This window comes from Misgurnus anguillicaudatus, unplaced genomic scaffold (genome assembly GCF_027580225.2).
Source record: "Misgurnus anguillicaudatus unplaced genomic scaffold, ASM2758022v2 HiC_scaffold_33, whole genome shotgun sequence".
Classification (NCBI taxonomy): domain Eukaryota; kingdom Metazoa; phylum Chordata; class Actinopteri; order Cypriniformes; family Cobitidae; genus Misgurnus; species Misgurnus anguillicaudatus.
The window spans coordinates 2,025,744-2,038,041 of record NW_027395283.1 but is presented as its reverse complement, the minus strand read 5'-3'; the positions used below and the strand labels follow the sequence as shown (position 1 = coordinate 2,038,041).

Genomic DNA, 12,298 nt, shown 5'->3' with positions numbered 1-12,298 from the left:
AGTTAATTATGTTTAAGCTGTACAAACCTCTCGATCCATTGGTAAATCTCCTCTTTCTTCAGCTGAGAGATTTCTGTAATGAAATCATCAATATATCCAGCATGAACAGATCAGTTCCTACTGATTTACAGCACACCGCATCTCAACATCAACGTCGTCTCAACACTTTTTACACTCAATGAAACACACAAGAGAGAAAAACACGGAGGATACACAAACACATCACACGCGCGCTCTTTCTTCTTCTTCTTATGTTTTATGGCGGGTGGCATTCAACGTTAAGGTGCAATACCGCCACCTATCCGCGCGCTCTTTCTTTCTTTCTTTAGTGAGTTTATTTGCTGACTAAAGAGCTGCAGCGCCGCCTGCTGTACTGGAGACAGAAGACGCTCACTGCTATACAAGTTTTTTTTTATTCAAAACGTTAAAAGAAGATACAAAAAGGCATTTATAACTATGAGAATTACAAAACAAGACTGAGATTTACATACAAAGACTAAATTACACTGAAAAAACAGATGGAGATCTCGCCTGAAAAGTCCGCTCCCCTTCTCCCTCTGCATCAACTCTTCTTAGTTAAGGTAATAACATGGTTTAATATTGAAAATGACTAGACTATTCCTTTAAGGTGGAATACTGCTAATATTGCTAATATAGTCAGAAATCAGTTAAGAATAATGCAACTGAAGTAAACTTATTTAACCACTTGCATATAGTTTCTCTAAAGGACTGTCATCTGAGAGGATTTCTCTACTGTCCTGTGCATTGCTCAGAAACAGTTGCACTTTATAATCTTTGATGTAGAATAACACTTACATTCCCTTACGGCACATCATACTTCATTTAACACATTCTTGAGAACTGCTGAACGTGTTGGTGTATTATCTACAACTGCACAAAACAGAGAAAAACACAATAGTACACTACAATTCGAATTTTATTTATCAGAAATGAAATTGTTGCGTTGGCTGTGGGTTTACGAGAGCAGCTGCCTCCAGAGATGATCTGTACAATCAATCAGTTTAGAGACATCACTCCTGCCAGCACATCACATGAGGATGCAGGACCACCACCTGTGTTTTTTTATTCTGCTTTTTAAGTTGCTGTTACAAACATACAAAATAGCATTTAACTGTTTTTAAAAGAGACTTAAAGTACTTTAGGAGCATCAAATTTTAATTACAACCATTAATTTCAATATTTGACAAGCATAGTAAAGATATCAAGATTATATTTTTACAGAAAATGTTACATTATTTATGGTGATTTATGTACTAAAGTAGCTTTAACTGTGGTTTTAAATTCAGTCACATAAAAATTCACAACCTTCCATCAATAGCTCTCAGACTGCAGGGGTTAAAAAATGGGTGTTTTCTTGGCCATTGTAACAACTGGCCAATCACAGCGTTGCTGATCAGTGTTTCTACTATCGATATGTATTGACTTTTCTTGCAGTGCACGAACGCGCAGTGATCGCAGATAATTCAATCCTGCCATACTAATCATCAACAGCAGTGGTGTTCAAAGAACCAAATAAGCGAGATCATAATTAGCGAGATCTAAACATCTCGGATGTGTCATTTGATCTCGGATGTAATAAGCAACGTACAAAGAACAGGCCCCTGTTTTCACTGTCCTCAAAACAGGCTGATTAGCTTGCCGTTAGCTTAGCTGGTGACTGACATATTCCTGTGGGCAGGTTTAGTCAAAAACTGTTCTATTGTAGTCATTAAAACAGGAAGTAGAGGTCTGTAGTCCAAACCGGCCGTTCGCTGTAAGCTTTGAAAGGCGAATTATGTTAAAGAAAATATATCGCCTGGCAGCTTTATCATTTTACAAGTATTATTTATGCTATTATAGCAACATTACAAACTAACTAGGGTTTAAAAAATAGGATTAGGAAAACGTGACCTTTAAGTTAGTTTCACTGTTGGCTAAAAATCTTCCCACAAACATTACAGTGTTAAAAGAACAGTATGTAGGATTGTGGCCAAAACTGGTACTGCAATCACACAACTAGTGGCCAATACGCAAAATGACAACATAAACATCAGTTGAGGACTGCAACTCCACTTTTTAAATGACAATATCCTTGCCAGGCCACTGATGTCAGTGATATAAATATTTGAAATGAAAATTAATTATTAATGTCTAGTGACATATCAGGGCTGTTTTATGATTAATTGATATAAATTTCTTACATACTGTTCCTTTAAGGTTTCTCTCCAGTATGAAGTCTCTGATGAGATTTTAAGTGATCTGACTGAGCAAACATCTTGTCACACTGAGAGCATTTGAAAGGTTTTTCACCTGTATGAATTCTCTGGTGCCTTATTAAGGGTGACAGTTGACTAAAACTCTTTCCACAGACACTACAGTAATGAGGTTTCTCTCCAGTATGAACTCTTTTGTGGTTTATTAAGCTACTTGAACAAGCAAACGTCTTGTCACACTGAGAGCATTTGAAAGGTTTTTCACCTGTATGAATTCTCTTGTGCTTTAATAATGTATGCTTTACACTAAAACTCTTCCCACAGACACTACAGTGATAAGGTTTCTCTCCAGTATGAACTCTCTCATGAACTCTTACATTAGATGAACTAGTGAATCTCTTTCCACAATGAACGCAGGCGTAAGGTTTCTCTCCAGTATGAACTCTCTGATGGACTCTGAATTTAGATGAAATAGTGAAGCTCTTTCCACAGTGAGCACATACGTAAGGTTTCTCTCCAGTGTGAATTCTCTGATGGGTTATCAGCTGATATTTATGACCGTAACATTCATCACAGTGTGAACACTGATAGAGTTTCTCTTCAATGTGAGTATTCTGGTGTGATTTTAATGAACGTAAATCCCTAAAGGTTTTGTCACATTCACTGCACTGATACGGTCTCTCATTGGTGTGTGAACGCACATGTCTCTTCAGATTATATTTATACCTAAATCTCTTCTCACAGTGAGGACACTCGTAAGGTTTTTCTCCAGTGTGAACTCTCTGATGAACTTTAAGATATTGTTTGGTTGTGAAGTATTTTCCACATTCAGTGCAGTTGAAAGGCTTTTCACCAGTGTGTGTCCTCATGTGAACATTTAGATCAGAAGAAGAGAGACAAATCTTCCCACACTGCTCACAGTAAAACTGCTTCTTCTTCTTCTTCTCTCTGTGGTCTTCTGAATGAAGTTTCTTCTCTTGTAAGGTAGTAAAGCTGATCTCAGATCTGGTGAAGAGTTTCTGTTCTGTGTGTTTTCTCTCATGTCTTTCTAAATGTCTCTGTGAGCTGAATGTCTTTTCACAGGTGATGCAGGAAAGAGTTTGTGCTGTCAGTCGCTCTTTTGACGTTGAAGACGTTATTTCTATATCCAAACATGAATCGCTCTTCACATCTGAAAGAAACATGAAACAAATAAATTGTCTTATTGAAACAAATAAATTTGCCCTCACGGCAAAAAGTTATTAAAAGAATTTTGATAAACCAATCCGTTGTCGTATAGCGCGTCAACAAATTTTATGTAGAGCGCAAAAAAACAGATTTTAGGCTGTATCTTTGCAAAACTTAGACCTATTGACACGAAACTTGGTATGTGAGATGCCAGTGAAGAACTGAGGGTGCATGCACAGTTTCGTTGCAGCGCCACCTAGTGGACAGACAATTTTTTATACGCCTATAACTTTGGCTGTGAATGACGTATTTTCACTGGACTTGATTCCTTGGAGTTTTGAATAGTTGCCGAGTCCAACGATACCAAACATGCCAGGATTCGTCTTACTTAAAACATACACGAATATCTCCGCGAGCGTTTTTCCGATCGACTCGAAAACACCATAGGAAGAAACTTACCTTACCTTCTGAACAAAAAGTTCTATTGGCGTTATATTAAAATTTTCATCAGAAATGGCTGAAAATTGCAAAAAAACGAACAATTAGCTTCAAATTTTGTGTTTTTTACACACAAATGGTTGTAACTAAAATATATTTTTTCACCAGATTTGATACGCTGATGCATGAGCACATTCTGAGGCTACACAAAAAAATTGTATGCTTGCACCACTAGATGGCCTTATAATTGAACAAAACCTTTGATAACAAGCCAGCCTTATGGTCATACAACTGTTTCTTAACTAAACTAAAGTGTATAGTCATAAAACTAGCTATATGTAACGCAATCATGACTTGATGTTGCATGCACAATTTTTTCATTGTGCCACCTACTGGTTTTGAGATAGAATATGGTATTTTTGCCTAAAACTACTGCAACAACACATCTAAAACCATGAGTCATCATGGGTTATTCCTTTCATGGCTTTGACTATAATCACTGGTGGTTGCCAATTCACTCCCTAGCAACCATTGAGAATACCTTATCAACCGTTTTTGCAAAAGCAATATCTCTGCATCAGAACATCGTAGAGACACGGGGATGGTCTCTTTTGACTAATTAAACTTGTTATAACATGATGTGACCCATGTTTTGCCACTGCAAACACCACTCACATGTCCTTCAGTGCTCTAATGTTCCCTGATTGTCAATAACAGAAGGACAATTGCAGTAGACAAGAACTTAGATTATCAACAAAAATAACTTTTTTGTTTTTTCATCTAAAATTATTAGGCTTACCTAGGTTCTTCAATCTGCTAATCCAATCTCAATTTTACATCCTTTTGTGCCCTTTTCGGCTTGACCCCGGTATTGCTGCTTGCAGCTATATTTGTTTGATAAAATTATTACTCTACCAGGCCGTCAGGGCATCACTGATGTGCAACATTTACAGTAAATAAAAAAATTAGGATAAGTGAAGAAAAGTAGCAAATCCACCATTGCAAACAAAGTTTAGAACAAGCAAAAAACCAGGAATCAAACATTAGGGTGACGAAAATGCTCCACAGCTTTTTGTTCTTGGAAGAATTAAAAATTAAGGAAGAGAAAACTACAGTGACTGCGTTTACATGCGCAGTCTTACGCCAATTATGCTTAATAAACTGATAACGTGATCTACGTTAGGGCTGGGTATTGGCAAGGGCCTCCCGATACAATACGTATCACGATACATGGGTCACGATATGATACAATCATGTCCAGACAACTGGACAGTGACAACTACAGCAGTGGCGGAGGAGGTCGTTAGACGCACACAGAGGGATTTGATGGGTTTTAAAATATCGATAGTAGATATCAAAATATCGATATGGCTAACTATCACGATAGTTAGCTGTATCAATATTTTTGCACTGCCCTAATCTCCACGTATGAAAGATAAACATCACACGCAGAAGTAAGCACAAAGTAACGTATAAAAGTCTCCGCTCGACTTAAGCAGTTGGCAGAGAAACTGTTAAAATAGAAGCTCATGTTACATTTACAGGTTCTGTAGACCCGAGAAGAGATACAACAATATAGCTTTAGACAGATATTTGCCGTCGGCTTTTTGATCAACTATTATGTACTATAGGTGGTGAAGTCACTGCCAGCGAGAAAACTTCTTGAATTCTTCAAGTCCCACATAAGCGCAGTTGTCTGCATAGCCAGATTATTGATTTGCATGTAAACGCATGGAAACACTTTTCTATAATAAGCAGATTTTTGATAGTAATCTGCTTATTCTGTGCATGAAAACACACTCAGTGTGTATGCAAATGCTGTCTATTTCCTTTGTGTAATTGTTTGTAGTGGAGTGTTTTTTTTTCCAGATTAACATCAGAAATGCAGAAACAGCGTGTGTTACGTGAGCTTTAAAACTTTATATGACAAAAATTATATTTAAAGGAAATATTCTTACAGTTATTCAAAGATGCACAAATAATTCCATATATTATTTCCTGTTTAAGAGCACGACCTTCATTATTTTCTGGGGAATTTTGAAACTAACTGAAGTCATTTGGACAGAAAGAAGCCTCTCGGACTTCATCAAAAATATCTACAAATGTGTTCATACACTGAAAAAAATGATTCATTGCATTTAATCAATTTTTTAAGGTAAGTGGTTGCAATCAATTTATTTAAGCTACATTTAAACAAAAAAGATTAGTAACGTAAAATAAAATATAAAACTTTTGTTTAAATGTAGCTTAAATAAATTGATTGCAACCACTTACCTTAAAAAATTGGCTAAATTCAATGAATCATTTTTTTCAGTGTAAGACAATCGGAGCACTTGGGGGTGTAGAACGACACGGGGGTAAGTGATTTATGATCAAATTATTATTTTAGGGTGAACCAACCCTTTAAGCCTACATACCTGTTGCTCAATAAGCATTAAAGATATCCTAAACTCAGTGGCCCTCATTTATCAAAAGTTCGTACAACAAATTTCCAGCGTACACCTGGCGTACACCCAAAACCACGGTGACTTTGAGATTTATCAATATGGACGTTGGCGTACGGCACGCTCAAATCCTACTCCTGCTCAGGAAGTGGTGTACGCACGTTTTGAGTTAGGAAATGCACAGAAAAAAATTCCTAACACAAAAAAACGCACTGACAAACTAAAATAGTATATGATATATTATGACCCACTGTAACACAACAACAACAACAACAACAGTATTTATAAACTTAAGTGGGTTTTTTTTGCAACATGAACTTCAATATTTAATATGTGTGACTTTACCAAAGCATTTGATTTGTATGCATATGTATTCCTTAAGTTGCGAGCAGTTTCAGGAAAGAGCACGTGAGCGGATCGGAGTGTTGAGGGGTGCAGTAATACCATCAGAGCGCCTTTTTCTGAAAATTCCGCTCGCTCAGCACCGCTCCTTGAACCCAGAACGCCCTTTGATAATTTGCTAGTTCGAGAATCTGTAAAAACGTCTAGCAATAAGTTATGGAATTCAAGCCTTATACATAAATCTTAAGTAAAAATGAAAGTTAAGATTGGACAGGAAGAAAACATTGAAAGGGACTGCGGAGAGACTGTAAAAGTCAGCAAATATTCATCCTGGAATCTGAAGCGGAACATTGCAAGAAAGCACAAGGATGTGCTACGAAAACATGGTAATAATGCATCAAAAGGGTAAGCTAGTTACATACCATTCGATGATAAATAAATAGCTACACATGAATAGGTAAGGTAAAATGCTTGTGTTGAATGGAGCCATAAATCCGATCATGATGACATGCGGACAAAATCATGACCACGAATTATCTTTTATGCTACATTATGGACACTTCTTTTTCTTATTTAGTCTAAGTATGGCCATAAATATAAAATTCGTTCCCAAAATTCAACAGTTTGTTCCTTGAAATTAATTATTATAATATTTCGTAATTACTATTACAATTATCATTACTTCAAATTATGAATTAGCCTAGTAAAACGTGGATGTCGTGGAAACAAATTGTTAATTTGAATTATATCCGGAGCTCCGTATCAAACTGGATCTTAGCTAAAAAACAACTGTATGTAAATACAGAACAACACACTACAAAAGTTACTACATTTTAAAATATTATTTTTTAAAAACTTAACCGAACCATTAAGCAGACATATAATTTAGATGTTGGCAACAGTAAATAATAATGATAATAAGAATAATAATAAATAATTATTCTTCTAAATATCAATTAAGCGTCATTAATACTAAAAATAATAATACAAATATTACAAAATGTCATGCAATTATTAATGTGTCTTTAATCCCGCTCTTTAAACTCCCAAATAAAACAATTTTGTTTCTTTCCACTTCCCTGGTTTCTCTTCTTTGCCGTCTTCCATGTGTCATTGTCGTAAAATGAGGGCGTGGGGGAGGTGGAGACTTGAATTTATATGGGCGTGTTATTCTAATGACGATCGTTTTCAGCCGCGGCATTTATGAAGGGCAGATATTGCTTACACCTGAATTTCAGAGGTACGCACAGCTTCATAAATCAGGCGGTGAGAGGAGTGTAAGCATAATCTTACGCCAACATATACGCCCGTTTCTACGCAAGTATGATAAATGAGGGCCAGTGAGTTTGTGACTGAAAACCACTGATCTATATAAATGACTGGATTGCGCATAGAACGCTTAACGTAACAGCGTGAGGTGAAGCCTGCGCAGAGTTCGAGCCGCCATCTTGGTATACCCAACCGGCAGAGAGCGTCATTGACTTCCATTCAAAATCATGTTTTAAATTCACCCGCTTTACAGCGTATCAGTCACGCAAGATAAATGTTATGATATGTGTAGGTCAAGGTCAAGGTCAAAGTTTATTTCTAAAGCACATTTACAAGCAGACACCACTGCCCCAAAGTGCTGTACAAGTATAAAATACAGTAAAAGCACAAGATACAAATATTCCAACAATATAAAAACACCAAAGAACAAAATAAAATGTCACTGCTCAGTCATGATTCGAAAGCCAATGCAAACAAGTGGGTTTTTAACAATGATTTAAAACATTCCACAGAGGTGGCTGCTCTAATATAAGGAGGGAGCGAATTCCAAAGTGTTGGACCTGCTATTGAGAAAGCCCTGTCTCCTCTTGTTTTCCGTCTGGACCTTGGACAGTCTAAAGACAGCTGGCCAGTAGACCTAAGAGTCCTACTTGGAGTATGCAAAGTAAGCATGTCAGATAAATATAATGGTGCCAATCCATTTAAAGATTTATAAACAAACAATAAAATCTTAAAATGGATTCTAAAAACAACAGGCAACCAATGTAGAGTCGACAATATAGGGGTTATATGTTCATTTCGCTTTTTACCTGTCAAAAGACGTGCCGCTGCATTTTGGACTAATTGTAAACGGCGGATCGAGCCCTGATCAAGACCATAGTATAATGAATTGCAATAGTCTAAACGATTTGTAATCAGAGCATGCACAACTTTTTCCAGTTGGCTATGTGGCAGATAGGGTTTGACCTTCCTAAGAAGTCTAAGTTGAAAAAAGCTTGATTTTACCACAGAACTAATTTGCCTGTCAAGTTTAAAAGTGCTATCAATTAAAACGCCAAGGCTTTTTACATAAGAACAGCAGTTTGAAAATGTTGGGCCAAAAGCATCCAAGCCTGAGATATCTGCATCTCCAAAAATTATAACTTCAGTTTTGTCATTGTTTAAATTCAGAAAGTTCAGTGACATCCAATCCTTTACTTCACCCAAGCAATTTCTCAGTACTTCGACTGAGTTTGTTTTAGTGTTCAACGGTAAGTAAATTTGGACGTCATCCGCAAAGCAATGATAAGAGATGTTGTATTTTTGGAAAATAGATCCCAAAGGTAACATATACACTGAAAATAACACTGGGCCCAAAATTGATCCTTGAGGGACCCCGCTAGTAAATTAACTGTTATTTCTGGTGTTATTTGCAATGTTTATGTTTTAATGATAAGAGATGTTGTATTTTTGGAAAATAGATCCCAAAGGTAACATATACACTGAAAATAACACTGGGCCCAAAATTGATCCTTGAGGGACCCCGCTACGTAAATTAACTGTTATTTCTGGTGTTATTTGCAATGTTTATGTTTTAATCGGGCAGGAAAATGGATTTATAAAAAACCGTTAAGGTGAGTGTGTCTGCTGCATTCTGTTAATGACACGGGTATAAATAACGTTTTTTTTGACATTCAGCTACACGGTCAGTGTTATTTCTCTAAATAAGTTTAGGTACCTTGTAAGTTTAGATAACATAATTACAAAACCAGCAAATTATTGTATACACATAGGGTACAAAGTATGATTATTTATTTAGATTTCAGAATGAGCACGTACATCATTAAAGTCGCAATGAAATTGAAATGAAAAACTAATATATATATATATATATATATATATATATATATATATATATATATATATATATATATATATATATATATATATATATATATATATATATATATATATATATATATATTTAATATTGTGGGATTATTAACAAATGACTTATTTGTGAGCTTCATTATTTTTTAAAAATTCGTGTGTGCTCATAATCTTTAATCAAAAATGTAAATCTCCTCCCCTCCTCAAAACGATCTCTCTTCACTTCCGGTCAAAAGTATGGCAGGTGGGCGGGGTCCGGGAGAGGATCGCAGCGATTAGCAATTAGCAACACGACCCAACTTCAAACGATCCAATCAGATCTCGATGGACAAATTCAAATCCAGCCCTGCCTTGGATATACGTCACCACGGGGAAAATAAGGCAATCGCTACTTCCGTTTCATGGCGACTTTAATACTTAATATGCTGCGGTCTATCTGCTGATCTTATACAGTAATGGAGATTAATGTATAATAACTGATTAAAAACTACAATGTACAACTTTCAGTAAGTAACTATGTACATGCTTAGGACGTTTGTGTTGTAATAATGTACAGGGTAACTTCAGATATAAAAACGAAGACTATTAAAGTGATGTTTTATCATTAAAATCTGATCGCGTCCATTGATTTAATAGAATGTTTGGTTATACCAACATGGCGGCGCGGTGGCTTCACAGTTGTGACGTCATGCGCAATCCAGTCATTAATGTAGATCAGTGCTGAAAACCCAAAATAGGTGCTCCCAGTTAAAAATGTTAAAAACACAACAATAATTAAGGAGACATACCTGATGAAATAAAGTCATCATCTTCATAATCAGTGCGATCTTCCTCTTCTGTGGGTTCAGTTTTGATTTCTGTGAGTTCAGTTTTGATTTCTGTGAGTTCAGTTTTGATTTCTGTGAGTTCAGTTTTGATTTCTGTGGGTTCAGTTTTGATTTCTGTGGGTTCAGTTTTGATTTCTGTGGGTTCAGTTTTGATTTCTGTGGGTTCAGCTTTAATCTTCATCATGAGGTTCGTGCAGTCAATGATTTTAACTGAACACATCTTCAGTTTGGTCTGCTGCTGTTCTCCAGCGTTACAGACAGAATCCAGAGACTCTGTTGAGGTTTGATCCTCCTGTAAGCTCTGTTTACTGTCACACACTGTAGTGTCCTGAGTGTCTGTGAGCTTTGACTCAGTATAACAGAGTAAAGTCAGACTGAGATCGGAGTCCTGTGTGTGTCTGGATTTCTCTTCAGAGAGTTTAGAGTCCAGCAGTGTGTGTGGTGTGCGGCTCTGATCTCTGCTCATCCACACTGAATCCAGACTCCCATCATCAGTCACATACACTGAAGATTCACAACAATCCACATCCTGAAAACACAACACAGACAGACAGACAGTAAGATTAGAAATTATCTGATGTTGTGTGATTCAGTTAATTATGTTTAAGCTGTACAAACCTCTCGTTTCATTGCTAAATCTCCACTTGATATCAGCTTTGTATCCAGTAACGCCACCTCTTTCTTCAGCTGAGAGATTTCTGTAATGAAATCATCAATATATCCAGCATGGACAGATCAGTTCCTACTCATTTACAGCACAGCGCATCTCAACATCAACGTCGTCTCAACACTTAAATACACAGAGACAAAACTCTGTTTACACTCAGTGAAACACGCAAGAGAGAAAAACACTGAGGATACACAAACACATCACACGCGCGCTCTTTCTTTCTTTAGTGAGTTTATTTGCGGACTAAAGAGCTGCAGCGCCTCCTGCTGTACTGGAGACAGAAGACGCTCATTGCTTTACAAGTGAGTATGAGGATTCTGCAGATCTGGAGGCAGATTTACGGCTCTGTTGTTCTTGGTGTGTCAGTAGGGTTTACAGTGAGTAAGAGTGTACACAATATAAGATAAACAGTGTTATGATCTGCACCAAATATTAAAATATATGTAGATATTCACTGTTAATTCAAACACTGTGCCTACACGAGACAATTAAACTGCAATGGAATTTAGTGAACAATTACTAACACAAATTATGGTACCTTCCTTTATTAAACATGGTTTTATTATGGTAAAAGTGTAGTAACCATGGTTTTTGTGTAGTGATTACTATCAGCAAAACCATGATTTTACTACACAAGTCAAGGTTTAACTATGATTTTTTAAATTAAATTGTGTTTTACTACAGTAACCATGTTTTTTTTCTGTAAAACCATTTTCGTAAGGGCTATATTCAGGTTTTCATAAATTACTGTCATCTCTTTGTATCTGTGTACACATTCAGGGAGAGAGATTGTGCACGTGAGACAGATGTGACAGTAAATTTAAGTATAAAAACCTATGAATATAATTCAAGTGTTACTACATCCTTCTAAAGGAATTACTAGTTGGTAACTATGATCTTTACTATAGAATATTGATCCCATTGAAGTAATTACTTTAGAATGATGTAGTAACACTTGATGATTATCATTTGACATGATTATCACTTTAAAATACTGATTTTAATTAATAAAATTATTATAAAAAAAAACATGTTTGGCAGACTGTATAATGCACTGTT

At 36.2% G+C, this 12,298-nt stretch overlaps 2 protein-coding genes across 8 annotated transcripts in view; both read right to left on the bottom strand.

Annotated features, from left to right (window-relative positions):
* Positions 1-12,298, bottom strand: part of LOC129437115 (uncharacterized) — a 135,223-nt gene that overhangs the window by 89,889 nt on the left and 33,036 nt on the right. Inside the window, exon 1 of one of the 7 annotated variants that reach the window (XM_073865889.1) lies at positions 28-265. The exons of the other annotated variants lie outside the window; for them this stretch is intronic. Coding sequence (XP_073721990.1) covers positions 28-39 — 12 coding nt within the window. The 5' untranslated portion in view covers positions 40-265. Of the gene's footprint in view, positions 1-27; positions 266-12,298 lie in introns of those variants that run through there. 7 annotated transcript variants of the gene reach the window in all.
* Positions 920-11,493, bottom strand: LOC129437056 (uncharacterized). Its single transcript, XM_073865900.1, has 3 exons — positions 11,188-11,493; positions 10,531-11,098; positions 920-3,384 (listed from the first exon to the last, which is right to left on the bottom strand). The coding sequence occupies exons 1-3, from the start codon at positions 11,197-11,199 to the stop codon at positions 2,213-2,215; spliced, it is 1,752 nt and encodes a 583-aa protein (XP_073722001.1). The 5' UTR covers positions 11,200-11,493; the 3' UTR covers positions 920-2,212.

Excerpts from the sequence above, each read along its gene's own strand:
- LOC129437056 (XM_073865900.1), bottom strand. Across the intron at positions 3,385-10,530 it reads TGATGACTTTATTTCATCAG|ATGTGAAGAGCGATTCATGT; the intron begins GTATGTCTCCTT and ends TGTTTCTTTCAG.